Source organism: Microchirus variegatus (assembly GCF_963457635.1).
Source record: "Microchirus variegatus genome assembly, chromosome: 7".
Lineage (NCBI taxonomy): Eukaryota > Metazoa > Chordata > Actinopteri > Pleuronectiformes > Soleidae > Microchirus > Microchirus variegatus.
In genome coordinates this window covers 1,575,781-1,593,432 of record NC_139808.1, presented here as the reverse complement: position 1 = coordinate 1,593,432, position 17,652 = coordinate 1,575,781, and the positions used below count along the sequence as shown (strand labels likewise).

The window sequence follows — 17,652 nt, the reverse complement described above, 5'->3', positions numbered from 1 at the left end:
GAATCCTATCGTCCTTTTTCTACAGCTGTATCCTCCACGTGAGGGTCGCTGGTGCTAATCCCAGCTCACCTAGGGCGTAAAAAAGGCAGAATACACCTGAACTGGACAGGTTGCCAGTTCAGTGGAGGGTCAACATAGAGACAAACAACCATTCACTCTCACGCCTACAGTCAATACATGTTGAAAACCCATGCACAGACAAGGGAAAAGATGCAAACTCCATGTAGAAAGGGCCCTTGTTCCGACCAGGTCGTGAACCCATGGGTTCTTCTAACGAAGCAAAGGCAAATGTTAACCACTAACACCAAATACAAAATCAAATGATTTCCTAAATGACCCACATTTCCTCAAAATCCATGCGTTACTTTTTAAAAGGTGAAGTAAGTAGTTTATAGTGCCATCTAGAGGAGAGGCTGAACTTTACAACAAAGAACTGCTCCTCTGCTCACCCCCTCCCTTCCCTGAGCGCTACGGTGTCCTCAGCCGGTCAAACGTCGTCCTCGTCGTCTTTCTCCGTGTCAGCAGATGAGGTTCGTGAGGTGAGGGAGAGGGCGGAGCTACCGCGGCCGTAGCAGACGAAGCGGAGAGAGAGGAGGCGGGACTTCCGCTACAAGTAAAGAGACGCTTGATTTGTTCTCTCGCGTTTGTCCTTACAGGCTCCGGTAGAAACATGGCATCTCTCTGCTAACAGTGGCTATGCAACCACGGCCCGCGACCATGTTATTTTACATGACTTTTTGAAACACTACGAAAATGAAACAAAAACTATTATACAGCGACTAGACAATGCAGGAGCACATAATATGTATAAAAAAGTGGATTTTGGGTCATATAAACCCATAAATACTACACAGTGTCCCTTTAAGAAGTCAACATCATGCATACTTCAAGTACTGAGTGTTTACTACGTGCACTTAAAATGCCAACACGTGATATAATTGAGACACCTCACAAAAATAAAGTTTTGTGAGAGAAACATACGACGTAAAGTTTATATTTCAAGGTGCATTGTCCCTTTAAAGGGACACTGTGTAGTATTTATGGGTTTATATGACCCAAAATCCACTGTTTTATACATATTATGTGCTCCTGCATTGTCTAGTCGCTGTATAATAGTATTTGTTTCATTTTCGTAGTGTTTCAAAAAGTCATGTAAAATAACACGGTCGCGGGCCGTGGTTGCATAGCCACTGTTAGCAGAGAGACGCCATGTTTCTACCGGAGCCTGTAAGGACAAACGCGAGAGAACAAATCAAGCGTCTCTTTACTTGTAGCAGGAAGTCCCGCCTCCTCTCTCTCCACTTCGTCTGCTACGGCCGCGGTAGCTCCGCCCTCTCCCTCGCCTCACGAACCTCATCTGCTGACACGGAGAAAGACGACGAGGACGACGTTTGACCGGCTGCGGATCCCGTATCGCTCAGGGAAGGGAGGGGGTGAGCAGAGGAGCAGTTCTTTGTTGTAAATTTCAGCCTCTCCTCTAGATGGCACTATAAACTACTTACTTCACCTTTAAGTCAAAGTTAGACAAACATAAACTCCTTGGAACAAAAAGAAAAGTCTGACTCGGAGTCCGTGATAATCGCCCAGAAATAGCGCATTACAGCCCAACACACATCATTGACATCATTATACTTTTAAGCTTTGTTTCTAACTGGCGATGCGACAAATCATGATATTAATCCCATCCTACACACCGTTGCAATGGCAACACTGCGATGAAGATGATGGAGGACGTGTCCTGAGACGGTCCTAATGGCTCCATGTGTCACTCCGTGTGTCACTTACCCCCACAGAGAACCTCTCACGTCACCACAGATTCCTGACGAGCGCCTGTCAAAACCACCTTCTGTGACGTCTCCATGTGCATTAAATCTGTGGCTGTTTTTTTTATTCTATTTGCCTCACGGAAATGTTAACTAATGTAGATAATCTGAGGAATATTGAACACACGGTCAACACGTCACACGACATGCATTTTTTTTTTTTAATCTGTGTCCAGAGACGCACGGATCAGCGTTTTTCACACCAATCTCAGCAAATCTGTGGGCTCTGCACTGCTGTCACTGTCTGTGACAACACAGTTAAATCTGGGCGAGAGCCCGGGAGAAACCAAGTCATCGTGCAATCCTCCAACTTCTGATTTCCTGAGCAAAACTGTGAGTCACCGATCCTGGGCCACAGAGAGGGCAGTCTGATAAAAATTGGGTAAAACGAGACCATGGAGACGAAAACAGCGTCCACTTTGAGGTCTTTAGTTTAGATTAGATTCAACTTTTATTGTCATTGCACATCGCACTGGTAGTTATAGGGCAATGAAAAAGAACATAAAGCATTAAATACACCTAGGTGCATTTTTTTTGTAATTTTTAGTCTACTGTAAACAACTGGAACTAAAATACTCACACTAACACCCCTACGCACCAAAAATGTGCTCATTGAAACTCATTCAAATCACTATTTTTGATGCATCGTGACAGAAACGTGTCAATTTAAGGGTTAAAAATGTTAATAATTCATTAATGTATGATGAGGACTGATGTTAGGTTGAAAAATAAATAAATAAATAATAATAACAATAAAAAAAATGTATACAGTTTGTATAGCTTTTATAGCTGTGTAGCACATGTATGATGCATATAATCAAATCACACATACCAGGCTGCAATAATCAAACCAAAAATAATCCAGTTAGCATGAATTACATTGAAAGTAATTAATTTAATGTGTGTGTCTTTAGACGATAAAAAGGCTTAAAGACAATATAATATCAATTGTTAAACTATGAGTGTAATAAATATAGTATAACCTGTGGTTTTATAAAGAAATGGACAAGATAATATGGGTATTTACATATTTTTACACTATATATAGTATGGACAACAATATTATTTACAAATAACAATGTGTAGTAGAGAAAATGTGCAGGTTGTGTGTGTGTGTGTGTGTGTGTGTGTGTGTTACTGCAGGCTGTGTTGTTGTTTTTTGTAAAGTCATGTCGTGATCTCCAGTCCACCACACCCACCTTCTAAGAAACAGGCTGTTGAGATTCATTAACATGATAACAGCATTAAACCAGAGCCACTGCTCTGATTGGCTGACGTCCGCGCTGCTGGTCCCTTCCCTTCCCTGGGGAAATATCTAATGTCCATTTGAATAGAAAACATTAGTCAGTAAATTCCTTCTTAGAAAAAAAAAGAACTTGGTTATACCTGAGGGTGCGTTATTTGTTGGGATCTGTTTACCTTTCACCGGCTACTGTTACTTCTCACTGCATTACTTAAACTCTTCTATTATAGTGAACATATACATAGAGAGCATTATTGTTTAATCTGTAATGTAGAAAATAAACAATATAGATAGGGTTCTATTTTTATTTACCAACGAAAATTGTGTCATTGCAATGTGACATAAACATGTTGCGACCTCTTGAATAAAACACCGTCTCTTGTCAATTATTGAATATGTATATTTACGCTGTTGTTGGCAATAATGTATGTTCTTGTCATTTCCAGGTGTTTGTCCAGCTGTAAAGAAATATACAGTATATATTTATAATTTATCAGATTCACATGACTTCACTGTGTGTCCTCAGCTGCTGGACAGAGAGACTCCTGTAAGGACGTGACTGCCCTCTGCTGGTGCAGCAGCGAAACTGTCTTAACATACAAGCTGTGGAGTATAACAAGTATGGAAGAGTATTAGAGCCACAAGTAAAATGTATGAAACAACATGAATTCTGAGATTGAAGTCAGAAAGTCAGAATTCTGAGATTTGAAAAAAGTCAAAATTCTGAGATTTGAAAAAGTCAGAATTCTGACAGTAAAGTCAGAATGTCGGAATTCTGAGATTAAAGCCAGAATTCTGAGGAAAAAGTCAGAAGTCTGAGATTAAGGTCAGAAAGTCAAAATCTGAGATTAAAGTCAGAAAGTCAAATTCTGAAATTAAAGTCGGAAAATCGGAATTCTGAGATTAAAGTCAGAATTCTGAAGAAGTCTGGGATTCAAGTCAGAAAGTCAGAATTCTGAGAATAGTCAGAAATCGGAATTCTGAGGAAAAAGTCAGAAGTCTGAGATTAATGTCAGAAAGTCAGAATTCTGAGATTAAAGTCAGAAAGTCAAATTCTGAAATTAAAGTCGGAAAATCAGAATTCTGAGATTAAAGTCAGAATTCTGAAGAAGTCTGGGATTAAACTCAGAAAGTCTGAATTCTGAGAATAAAATTTGAATTCTCAAATTAGAAAAGTCAGAATTCTGAGGAAAACAAAGTCATAATATTGTTGAAATTGCTTCATTGTTCATCATATGTTTTGTAAAAAGACGCTTCATTAAAATGTAAATCAAAGGGAAACATTTGGAGATCTTGTTGTTTATAGGTTATTATGCTGTTATTTGACTGGTCCGGCCCACTTGAGATCTAAACTGTTGCTGTGTGTGTGTGGCCCTGGGAACCAGAATGACTTTGATAAGCTCTGCTGCTTTAGATGTTGTTGCATAAAACCTGAGAACTTGATCATCCTGACGCCTCCCTCTGCCAGATTGAAACATGAGTCCTTCCAACAGTGATGTCACACGTGTGAAATGCAAAGGCAGGTATTTGCTTTCTGTTTGTTTTGTCAGTCATCACATGAAGTGTCATCAAACGAGAGCAGATTTTATCAGAGCCTCTCAGTCAGTGATCTTGACTCACACTGTGTTTACTATCGCAAATACCTCGGTGTAATTTTTGTTCCGCTGACACTTTGAGTCATTTCCAGCTTAAGTGACTGTCTGACAGTGTCTGCTCTGTGACGCAACACTATTTTTTTTGTGTTGTTTCACTGGCCACACCTTTTTTTTTTTCCGTCTCCTAGGCAGCGGTTAAACCCGAGCCAGGCTCACAGATATAAGGGGAGTTTCCAGCAGCTATGGAGAACATTGTCTGTGCGACAGCGGGGACATCAGAGCTCACAGAAACATGTTATGGACAATATTACTGCTGCTTAATGGACTGCTCATTCTGGTTCTCCTGTATTCCACTCGTACAAGGTAAAAAAAACTAGTGGATATATTGATTTAAGATGATATTCAAGTGCTATTTATTTGTGAAATGCTGCAAAAAGCAAGTGTTGCAATTGTGACAATTTGGGGGAAAAAAAGTATGATTTTAAAGTGAGATGATCCTCAAATGCATATGTGTTTTAACACATCATGGAATACAATCTGATTCGTTTCATGAAATACATGTGACTTTGCATTGGTTTTGACCAGAATGAAAACTAAAATGAAACATTTTCTCGGTCATTTTCATGACTTTTCTGGTCTGTGCTGTGTAAAGGTCTCAGTCACAGGAAGGAATTTCTTTTTGGCCCGAGTTCAGATTAACACCAAACCTGTCGGTTGAGATTCATGAATGAATGAGATATGAAGAAGCAAAACTCTTGTGATAATGATAAGGATTTTGATGGCAGACGGGAAAACGAGCCGCCTCTGGACAAAGGTCTGGTTCCATGGCTGGGCCACGCTCTGGAGTTTGGGAAAGACGCCGCCAAGTTTTTGGGTCGAATGAAGGAAAAACACGGCGACATCTTCACCGTGAGTCCTAATGATCGACTGTTTGTACGATTTTGAAAAGAGGAAGTCTCTCGTCATTCACGAGACCTTGATATTCAGGTGTAATGGTAGCAGTTAATCTTTCACTCTGCATATTATGTGTAGAATACTTTATACACTCTTAAAAATAAGATTTCCAAAAGGGTTCTTCTACAAGGGCTGAGGTTCTACCTGGAACCATTTACCTCTGAAAAACTATTTCCAGAAGAAAGGGTTTTTTTCAAGGGTTCTTGGTAACACTAATGGTTCCAGTAAGAACAATTTTGATCCAGAGAACCCTTTAAAACCACTTTCCTGAATAAAGGGTTTTAAAAGAGTTCTTGATGAAGAAGGTTCAGGTGGAACCTTTATAAAAAGGTTCCACCTGGAGCCAAAAAGGGTTCACCTATGAGGACAAGCCGAAGAACCTTATATGGTTCGACTTAGCACTTTTAGGGTTCCAAAAGAGTGATTCTACAAGGGCTGAGGTTCTACCTGGAACCATTTGCTTCTGAAAAACCCTTTCCAGCAGAAAGGGTTTTTCAAGGGTTCTTGGTAACGGTAATGGTTCCAGTAAGAACCATTTTGATCCAGAGAACCCCTTTAAAAGCCCTTTCCTGAATAAAGGGTTTTAAAAGAGTTCTTGGTGGAACCTTTATAAAAAGGTTCGACCTGGAGCCAAAAAAGGGTTCTCCTATGAGGACAAGCTGAAGAACCTTATATGGTTCTACAAGTAGCACAATCAGAACTTATTTTGAAAATCTAAAATCTAATGTCCCTGCAGGTGCGCGTGGCCGGTCATTACGTGACGGTGCTGTTGGACCCAAACTCCTTCAACGAGGTGATCAACGACACCGTGTCCCTGGACTTCGCTCGCTCCAGACAGCAGCTCCTCCGCCGCATCTTCAGCCTGCAGCTGCCGAGCATGAAACCCACAGCAGAGAGGAAATGGATGGAACAGTAATTCAGTTTTAGATTTGTAATCCACAGCAGATTCAACTACCGTTTTTTAACGTAGCGACATGAACCGACAACATCCGCGGTATTTTGTGCCATTTCCTCAGGCATTTTCGAGGCCTCGGTCTGTCCAAGCTCTGCAGTTCCATGTGCGGTCACCTCCAGAGCCTGCTGCTCAGTGACCACAAGGACTGCGGCCCCTCAGAATGGAAACAGGACGGCCTCTTTAGCCTATGCTACAGCCTGCTCTTCAGGTAATAGCCTAAACTTTAGTGGAGGATGCATGAAACCACATGACATCGCTGTTACGTAACCTTTTTACTCTACTGAACTTCTCAGGGCTGGATATCTTACGCTGTTTGAGAGAGGAGACAATGCTGCTGAAGTCTACGAAGAGTTCCGCAAGTTTGACAATCTCTTCAACAAAGTTGCTCGCGACTCACTCAGTCGAGGTAAACGACACATTACTTCACGCTTAGAAATAAGGGTTCCAAATGTGTTCTTCTGCAAGGCCTGAGGTTCTACCTGGAACCACTAGCTTCTGAAAAACCCTTTCCCACAGAGAAAGGGTTTTTCAAGGTTTCTTGGTAACACTAATGGTTCCAGTAAGAACCATTTTGATCCAGAGAACCCCTTAAAACCCCTTTCCTGAATAATGGGGTTTAAAAGGGTTCTTGGTGGAACCCTCCAAAAGGTGGAACCTTCATAAAAAAGGTTCTACCTGGAGCCAAAAAGGGTTCGACTATGAGGACAAGCCGAAGAACCTTATATGGTTCGACTTAGCACTTTTATTTCTAAGCGTCTACGCTTAGAAATAAGGGTTCCAAAAGTGTGATTCTACAAGGGCTGAGGTTCTACCTGGAACAATTTGCTTCTGAAAAACCCTTTCCCGCAGAAAGGATTTTTCAAGGGTTCTTGGTAACACTAATGGTTCCAGTAAGAACCATTTTGATCCAGAGAACCCTTTAAAAGCCCTTTCCTGAATAATGGGTTTTAAAAGGGTTCTTGGTGGAACCCTACAGAAAGGTTCCACCTGGAGCCAAAAAGGGTTCTTCTATGAGGACAAGCCGTAGAACCGTATATGGTTCGACTTAGCACTTTTATTTCTAAGCGTGTAGATGCTTAGAAATAAGGGTTCCAAAAGTGTGCTTCTAAAAGGGCTGAGGTTCTACCTGGAACCATTTGCTTCTGAAAAACCCTTACCGAAGAAAGGGTTTTTCAAGGGTTCTTGGTAACACTAATGGTTCCAGTAAGAACCATTTTGATCCAGAGAACCCTTTAAAACACCTGAGTAAAGGGTTCTTGGTAACACTAATGGTGTTTATAAAGGGTTTTCCTATGAGGACAAGCCAAAGAACCTTATATGGTTGCACTTTTATTTCTAAGAGTGTACTGTACTACATACGACTATACGGCACAGTATGATACGTATGAATGTTATGTTGTTGTTTTTTGTCCATCTAGAGGAAAGCAAAACAGTCAACTCATCCCGGGAGCAACTGTGGAAGCTGCTGCACTCGAGCTGGCTGAGCAGCGGGTTAGAGACGAGCTCGTGGCTGCAGAGCTACAGCCTCTTCCTGCAGGAGCAGGGAGTGGATGCAGAAATGCAGAAACGAGCTCTGCTGCTGCAGCTGTGGACCACACAGGTGAGCGCGTTGACCTATTGTCTGCTTCTTTTCTCATGCACGTAACAAACCGCAAACACACACACACACACTCACAAGTAGTGAATCCAAAACACACAAGAAAAAAAACTCTCCACACCCAGACTGCATGCCTGAATTCCACTCCACGCTGCTCCATCTGCCAACAGTGTCAAAGTGACAGAGAAGTGGATTCCTTCCTCCGTTGCCAGTTTCTCAGCGTTGCCAGTTTCAACACGCAGACGGCCAGTTTTGCCAGTTTTCGTCGTGTGCATCAGCTTCTAACCGACACCTTGTTGTTTTAGTTTAGTTTGAGTTGAGTAACTATATGTGTATGTGCGTTTCAGGCAAAAAGAAAAAAAATGTGTTAGTCAGCTGGAGCTACTTCCTGTTTTTCTTGACGTCACAGTTTCAGGCGCTTATGCCTGGAAACTGCACTCAGTCAGTACGTGACTCCACGGCCTACAGTCATGGTGTGTTTTAAATCTGGAGAAATGGATTTTGTGTTTATATATCCTGTTTTATGCACTCTTAGGTTTGTCTAAACTAGTTCCAAAATTACTCAGATCGTGTAAAAAGCAACTTATGACATATTATAAGTAGTCATATTAGTTTAATTTAATTTAATTTAATATGAAACACGACTTGTCTTTTAGGGAACACATATTCACCGTTAAAGGTGCCATATGTAAGAATGTGGCCAAAAACGGTTACTACACTCAAATTCAAAATGCCTTAAGGTCTTTTACGTTTCGTTTTCTGACGTAACTGCCAACCCGTGGTTGCTCGGCAGCTGAGACTCTACTGACTGCAATGACTGGTAGACGGCGGTAGGTGGCGCCACATGCCAAAACATGATTTCAAAACATAAACATGATTTGCAGTCTGCAAAATATTTATTTTAATGCAAATATTTTGTCTGTACTGTTGTTGTTGGTGAGTTCAGTTTGTTATATGAACATTATTCCTGAGTCTCTGTGACATATTAGGAGGATTTGATCATTTATTACATAATGCACCTTTAACTCGGTGCTTGCTAGCATAGCATGCTAGGCCTTTATTAGTAATCATTAAGCGTGTATTAACACCTTATTCTACCTACGACATGAATGAATATTTTTCCGTGTTAATAAGTGCCTAATATTTACTAATAAAGAGTTAGCATGCTACTTATATGCATGCTAGTAAGCACCTAGCTAACGGTGAATATGTGTTCCCTAATCTGAAGTGTTAGCACATCATAACATACGGTCGTCTCTGAAGTCAAACGTGTCCCTAAAACAGAGTTCTCAAACTCTCCCACCATTTAATCAAGTTATAATGAGTTATTTCTGTATATATTTCTATTTGGAGATTGTCTTAGCATCAGAAGTAGTTTTTATTGTGAACTATGAACACTTTATTTTGAAATTCATGATACAATTCATGACATAACTGGAAGTTCTCATCGCTTTGCATTTGTAGAATTTCCCAATTTTCCAGTCACCAAACACCACCGTGGTGTCATTGCTCTGTGCAGCCAGATGGGGGAGATAGCAAGCTGTGTCATCATCTCTCTCTACTGCCGTTATTACTTGTAGCTGTAACACTGTGAACCCACCGAGGCTCTCTGGAACCATGACAGCTCTGCCGGTAATACCAGTGCACGGCGTTGGATGCACTTTGCTTGTCCACACACACTGCAAGGCTTTTTCTGCAGCCTCTCTTGTGCTGACGTAGGGACAGACGAGTCTTCCAGCATATTTGTTTGAGTGTTATTATGGCTGCAGGGACGTTGGAGAGTCTTAGACTGAAGGAATAGAATAGGGCGCCACTGCAGAGAAAAGAGGGATTATAATGTGAGCGAACATGGTTTACAGATGTGTTGCAGACTGGCTCTTTCTAAAGCTACACCTTACAAGCTCATTATGAGTCCCTGCAGCAGCCGGCTCTTATACCATCCCTCTTTCTCTTTGAACCGCTATCGACTCCGGAAACACACTGAAATTGATTTATTGGTCACTTTTCTTGCGGCGGGAATTGATGATCTAATGTGCTGCGGGGGTGTTCAGTGCATTGTTTGAACATAAAAATAAACACATCTCATGACAAGAAACGGACATAATGGCAGGTAGAGCGAGCTGGTTAATTACTTCAACATAAGTGGGTCTTGAATTCTGCTGCGGCCGTTCTCGGTAAATGGCACTTTTGCCAGTAAATCAATTATGTGAAAGGATAATTGGGTAATTTCAGATTAAACCAAGAGGACTAGAAAAAGAAATCCTTCTCGTGTTTCGATGCTGAACATGGAGCGAGAACAAGATATCACCCGCGGACAAAATCTGCAGTGTCTGAAGTCCACCAGTAGTATCTTAAACTATAATTGTATACTGTATTAAAAAAAAAAAAAAAAACCATTTAAAGGTGAAGTAAGTAGTTTATAGTGCCATCTAGAGGAGAGGCTGAAATTTACAACAAAGAACTGCTCCTCTGCTCACCCCCTCCCTTCCCTGAGCGCTACGGTGTCCTCAGCTGGTCAAATGTCGTCCTCGTCGTCTTTCTCCGTGTCAGCAGATGAGGTTCGTGAGGCGAGGGAGAGGGCGGAGCTACCGCGGCCGTAGCAGATGAAGCGGAGAGAGTGGAGGCGGGACTTCAGCTACAAGTAAAGAGACGCTTGATTTGTTCTCTCGCGTTTGTCCTTACAGGCTCCGGTAGAAACATGGCGTCTCTCTGCTAACAGTGGCTATGCAACCGCGGCCCGCGACCATGTTATTTTACATGACTTTTTGAAACACTACGAAAATTAAACAACAACTATTATACAGCGACTAGACAATGCAGGAGCACATAATATGTATAAAAAAGTGGATTTTGGGTTATATAAACCCATAAATACTACATAGTGTCCCTTTAAGAAGTCAACGTCATGCATACTTCAAGTACTGAGTGTTTACTACGTGCACTTAAAATGCCAACACGTGATATAATTGAGACACCTCACAAAAATAAAGTTTTGTGAGAGAAACATACGACGTAAAGTTTATATTTAAAGGTGCATTATGTAATAAATCATAAAATCCTCCTAATATGTCACAGAGACTCAGGAATAATGTTCATATAACAAACTGAACTCACCAACAACAACAGTACAGACAAAATATTAGCATTAAAAAAATATTTTGCAGACTGCAAATCATGTTTATGTTTTGAAATCATGTTGTGGCATGTGGCGCCACCTACCGCCGTCTACCAATCATTGCAGTCAGTAGAGTCTCAGCTGCCGAGCAACCACGGGTTGCCAGTTATGTCAGAAAACGAAACGTAAAAGACCTTAAGGCATTTTGAATTTGAGTGTAGTAACCGTTTTTGGCCACATTCTTACATATGGCACCTTTAACTATGTTAAAGCTAAAATAATATTTAATCAAGATACATGGGACGCCTGCATCTTACACGATACAATAAAACACAAGTTTAGGTTTCAAAACAAAAAGTCTGCGCACCACTGTCTTAAGGGAAAGAAGCTAAGTAAGTATAAATATTTAGCATACTTTACTTCCAGTCAAGTGGAATCAGTCTTTTTACTTGTGGAGTGCCTCAGGGTTCTATTCTTGGCCCACTTCTCTTCCTTCTGTATTTACTTCCTCTTGGATCAATTTCTTGAAAACACAGTATCGCATTACATTTTTAATGCCGATGACGGTCAAATTTCTCTAAGGAAAATGCATATTCTGTAAAAACAGAAGTTATGGACGTCAACTAGCTTTCTGCATTTCAATGATAAAGAGACTGAGGTAAAAAAAAAAAATCTGGGTGTAAGATCTTAACATTTTAATGTGCAGATTAACTCAGTGGTAAAATCCAGCTTCTTTCAACTCAGACAACTCGCCGAGGCCAAACCATTTCTTTCTCGACATCACTTTTTGCTTTTATCACAACTACTGCAGCGCCCTCTATGTTGTGCTTATTAGCCAGACGTCACTTAGCTCAACTACAGTTGATTCAAAACGCCGCTCCTCGTGGCACTGATATGTTTATCCAGATCCCTATTATGTTTCATCATTTATGTCATATTATGTGACGCGTCTGAAGAGGCCACAGTGACAACGTTAGTTGCTCTACAGGACATTTACCCTGGCTGTCAGCGGAGATCTGACCTAAGATGTGCAGAGGTGAGAGGAGCAGCTCCCTCAACCCACAGCAATTATTATCCGACAGGCTCAGGTGTCTCTCGGAGGGTGACGGCAGTGATTGAATTACTCGTTCCGAGTCCATATTTCATGCATTATATGCGACGACCTGTACCAAAATACGTGCTTTTGTTTTCAGTGCAATGCTGGACCTGCTGCTTTCTGGCTCCTGGGCTACCTGCTCACGCACCCCGAGGCCATGGAGGCTATTAAATCAGAGCTCAGATGTCTTCCTTTCCAGGAGAATCCTGCCATCAGCGCTCTGGAATCACACAGCACACCCGTGTTGGGTAAGTCACAGCTGCTGTAGTTCCCCCCTCCACCTTGGAGTTGAGCTGCTCAGAGGAGATGGAAACGGTGACTCATTCGATTTGTTGGAAACGAGCAGATAAGCGTTGCCGGAAAAAACCCAGTGTCGGTGACGATGAAAGTCTGACCTTTGATTCAATTAAATAATGATTGCTTTCTTCATATATTTGTGCAAATGTTTGTGCATCTCCAAATTGCCCCCGCGGGCACTGTTGATTTAACAAACACTGTCCTTTACGTCTGCAGACAGCGTCCTGAGTGAGACCCTGCGGCTCACAGCGGCGGTGATGATCAACAGGGAAGTGGTGCGGGAGAAGACGCTGCTGATGGCCAACGGACAGAGATACCGCCTCAGACGGGGGGACAGAGTGTGTCTGTTCCCCTTCCTCAGCCCTCAGATGGACCCAGAAATACACCAAGACCCACAGGTTTGTGTGTTAGCAGCAAAAATAGGAATGTTGCTGTAAAGATGAGGTCACTTTTCATTGTGCAATTTCAGTTGTACAACGATAAAGATCCTTTTCTTTTCCGTTCCACAATACAAAAACAGCAATTTTTTTTTAACAAAAAGGAGATGGTAAAAACTGGAGCACTTAGAGTACAACAATTTTCATAATTTAACCCATTTGACCATTTAGGTACAAATTATTTCTTGTAGATTTTTTTTGTGTGGAGTGTCCACTTGAAAGCAGCTGTTTAAAGGTCAAGAGCTTTGGTTTTGATCCTCAGCATCTTTACTTTCCCTATGATTTTACGTGCTGAAAATCGTACAAAAAAACGCCTAAAATTAGGTCTTTTAGACATAGACCACAAACAGACAAACCAGGCAGAGTGTGTGTGTGTGTGTGTGTGTGTGTGTGTGTGTGTGTGTGTGTGTGTGTGTGTGTGTGTGTGTGTGTGTGTGTGTGTGTGTGTGTGTGTGTGTGTGTGTGTGTGTGTGTGTGTTCTTGTACTTGCGGCATACTGAGGACCAGTGAGGATTTTTAACCAACAAAGAGAGGTCATTTTTACGAAGTGAGGACATTTTGGCCCGTCCTCGCTTTGTTTACATTGAAATCACTTTCTTATGTTTCTATAACATGCTATACTCAAAAAAAAAAATTCAAAATTGTTTTAAACTTTTGGATGACGTTTTTGTCAAATTTTGGACCAAAAATGTTGGTCAATTTTTTTCAAAATTTTGATCTACATAGTATAGTATGACGTTTATGTCAAATTTTGGACCAAAAATAAAATAAACAAAATAAAAAAAGTTTTCCAGCCCTTTTTGCTCTGGGGCTCCACCTGCAGACATTGTATGGTACTGCAACCAGTAGTTCTTTTTAGATGTCATTCATGAAGTAGATATTTGTAATTGTGTCGATTTATAAAGTGGAAATGCTGGTCCTCAGTATGCAGCAAGTACAAGAATGTGTGTGTGTGTGGTTCCTGTTTCTATCCTAATGACCTTCCTGGTCAACAAAGGCCACTCACTATAGGTAACTGACACTTTTGGAAAAAGAGGCAGCAGTGAGTGGAGGAGGAAGTCCCTCCGTTTGTCACAAACTGCAGTCTCAACATAAAATGTCATGGACTGGACCATTTAAACCCTCCTGGGTTAAACCTGATATGCTGATATACACGACTTTCTTCCAGATTCTTGCATGCCATTTTTAAGAACAAGGCATGGAACAAACTCTGATAGTCACAAAAAAATCAATAAAGTTTGATGCAGTATAATAATATAATATAATACTCTTGACTGTTCGCAGACACAGACTCTGCCTCCTGTTCAGTTCCACGGTCTTTTATACGACACTTTCTGGTCATAATTATGCCAAACAGACCTTTTAAAACAATAGACTCAGCAGTTAATGTCCCTCGATACCTTGAGTTTGTGTCTACATGGTCATAAATTTGTGTCCGATAGCCACTGTCAGCTTCCTTTATTCCTGTCTGGTACTTTTTTTTAGTACCAGCACTGGCCAGTAACTATAAATATTTTGCGTTGTCTTTGTGGAGTGCCTCAGGGTTCTGTTCTTGGCCCACTTCTCTTCTCCCTGTTTTTACTTCCTCGTGGGTCAATTTTTCCGCAAAGCACGGTATTGCATTCCACTTTTATGCCGATGACGGTCGAATGTATATGCCACTAAAACAGGAAAATGCATATTCATGTCAAACCAGCGCCGCCAGAATGTCGACTACTGAATGCCGAACAGTGCCAAACTGTGGATTAAAAGTTAAAAAGATTTAACAATCCTGAAAACGTGGATTAATCTCCTACAATTATCAGGGGAATTATGTCTAAAATCTTAACATTTAGTCTGGTGTATTTAGCGACGGCACTGCCCAAACTACCTCGTATAACAATATATAACTCTGTTACAGATGATATAGTTCACGATGTGAACTCCCAAAGTGAATTCTTTTTATTTGTCTTCAAAAATGACACATTTTTAACAAGATATGGAGCTACTGTACGGCACATACACTACACTAGTATGATCAAGCCTGTGTTGATAATGTAATGCACACATACGTAACAGTAACTCATGTATTCGTTCATTTTTTCTTTCAGATCTTCAAGTACGATCGCTTCTTAAACGAAGATAACACACCGAAGGACAAATTCTACAAGGATGGGAAAATATTGAAATACTACACCATGCCTTGGGGCGCCGGGAAAAACATGTGCATCGGGAAAGAATTTGCCGTCACAGCCATTAAACAGTAAGTCCCCCACATATGTCCCTTTAATATATATATATATATACATATAAAATATGCATTCATGATCAAAGCATTTCCTGCAATTTCACCCTGATTATAGATAACCAGAACCCGGCAAAAAAAAAAAAAAAAGAATCCATCTCTCTACATAACATAATATATCATTTCAATCAGGTTTTTCATGTCCTCCATCATCATTAGCAACAAGCTGTAACGCAGTAATGGCTCATGCTCTGAAATGAATTGTTTGAGAGAGGCTGAGGGTAATAAAGGACGGAGAGAGAGCATGTCAATATTAGACAGAATCGTATCCAGTTACACAGGGGTTAAATGTCAGTCGTTGGATTACACACACACACACACACACACACACACACACACACACACACACACACACACACACACACACACACACACACACACACACACACACACACACACACACACACACACACACACATTCTTGTACTTGTTGCATACTGAGGACTGGGTTGCTGACAAAGTGAGGACCAGCATTTCCACTTTATAAGTCAACAAAATTACAAATATCTACTTCATAAATGACATCTACAAAGAATTACTGGTTGCATAACCATTTTTTTTTTTTATTATTATTTTTGGTCCAAAATTTTACAAAAACGTCATACTATACTATGTCCACCAAAATTTGAAAAAAAAAATTTGACCAAAAATTTTTGGTCCAAAATTGGACAAAAACGTATACTATGTCATCTAAAATTTGAAAAAGAAATGACGCAAAATTTTTAGTCCAAAATTTGACAAAAACATCATACTATACTATGTTGTCCAAAAAAAAAAAAAAATTGACGAAAAATTTTTGGTCCAAAATTTGAGAAAAACGTCATAGCATACTATGTTGTCCAAAATGTTAAAAAATCTTTGACAAAAAAAATTTGACCCAAAATTTGGCAAAAGTATATAGTATAGCATGTTATAGCAACCTAAGGAAGTGATTTCATTCAAAACAAAATGAGGACCGGCCAAAATGTCCTCACTCCGTAAAAATTACCTCACTTTATTGGTTAAAAACCCTCACTGGTCCTCAGTATGCCGCAAGTACAAGAACACACACACACACACACACACACACACACACTAATAGGGACGGGATTATTGAAAACTGATGTGAACGCTTTGGGGATTTTATTCATTTATTTACTTGATGTGCTTTTCAGTCACATTAACCCCTAGTGCTCACTTGGGAATAATACACAACTCCTTATATGGACATCCTGGGGGTGTGGTGTTTAAAGGTCACACATTCAGGCTTTAAAAAAAATGTGTTGAGTCAAATTATGAAGTTATGATTCATTTTATATCGCATTTTTAGTAGCAATAATTGTCACAAAAGTCACAAAAATACATTTGTTTTTGTTAACGAAAAAAACGATCCAAGTGAACTTTGAACTGTATTTCCAAATTTCACAAATTCAATCTGATTTTGAACGTTTTGAGCACTTTTTGTGTTTATATAGTTGGCAAAAAAGAATTTTTTTCCCCATCAGATTGTGTAGGTTGTGCCGAAAAACAGGATACAAGACACTCTTTATTTAACGCCTCTGTATAAACTGTACGTTTACACACATTAAAAGCGGTTGTGATGTATGTTTTTGCTCTAATTTGCCCTCTTTAATGTCCACAGATTCGTGTTCCTGCTCTTGACTCACCTCGACATGGAGATGTGTGAGCCGCAGGATCAGTTGCCGCCGGTCAATCCGACGCGCTACGGCTTCGGAATGCTCCAGCCGGACGGAGATCTGCGGGTTCGGTTCCGTCTGAAGAGGACGTCGTACGAGATGTGACTTCGGTGTAAATAACGTTCAACCTATTTGTTTGTCATTTGTACTGTAGCACTATTTATCCTGTTATATTTACTGTGTGACTCTTATTGTGCCTTATATAGCTGTACATATTTAACTTTGCTTGGTTTAATGAATATTTTTCCATTAAATAAACATTTCATGTTTGATACACAACAGAAGGTCTCTTTATTTTGTGCAAAGTATATATATATATACAGTATATATACAGTATATAAATAAGTTTGGGAAATTGTCTGATTGGAACCTATAACTGTAGAGAACCTGTGAAAAATTACATGAGCAGATAAAATTGACAGCTTCTGATGCTCCAATGCATTAATAATGTAGAGTAAATTAGTAAACATTTGTAAATAGAGGTATAAAAACTTAAAAAGGAAATTTGGATTAGATGAACATGAATGATATCAGTGTCTATACAAATAAGGGGTTATTTTGAGAAGGAAAATCCCATTGA

At 40.3% G+C, this 17,652-nt stretch overlaps 1 protein-coding gene across 1 annotated transcript; it reads left to right on the top strand.

Annotated features, from left to right (window-relative positions):
* Positions 1 to 4,891: 4,891 nt before the first annotated feature.
* ptgis (prostaglandin I2 (prostacyclin) synthase) lies at positions 4,892 to 17,223 on the top strand. The gene is made up of 10 exons (XM_083892083.1): positions 4,892 to 5,024; positions 5,447 to 5,570; positions 6,352 to 6,527; positions 6,632 to 6,778; positions 6,864 to 6,976; positions 7,989 to 8,170; positions 12,476 to 12,626; positions 12,892 to 13,073; positions 15,203 to 15,354; positions 17,018 to 17,223. The coding sequence occupies exons 1-10, from the start codon at positions 4,954 to 4,956 to the stop codon at positions 17,175 to 17,177; spliced, it is 1,458 nt and encodes a 485-aa protein (XP_083748209.1). The 5' UTR covers positions 4,892 to 4,953; the 3' UTR covers positions 17,178 to 17,223.
* The last annotated feature ends 429 nt before the right edge of the window (positions 17,224 to 17,652 follow it).

Bases quoted from the DNA above. Each gene is read 5' to 3' on its own strand.
- ptgis (XM_083892083.1), top strand. From the start codon at position 4,954: ATGTTATGGACAATATTACTGCTGCTTAATGGACTGCTCATTCTGGTT. The intron at 5,571-6,351 runs GTGAGTCCTAAT...ATGTCCCTGCAG, and splicing joins AACACGGCGACATCTTCACC to GTGCGCGTGGCCGGTCATTA. The intron at 8,171-12,475 runs GTGAGCGCGTTG...TTTTGTTTTCAG, and splicing joins TGCAGCTGTGGACCACACAG to TGCAATGCTGGACCTGCTGC.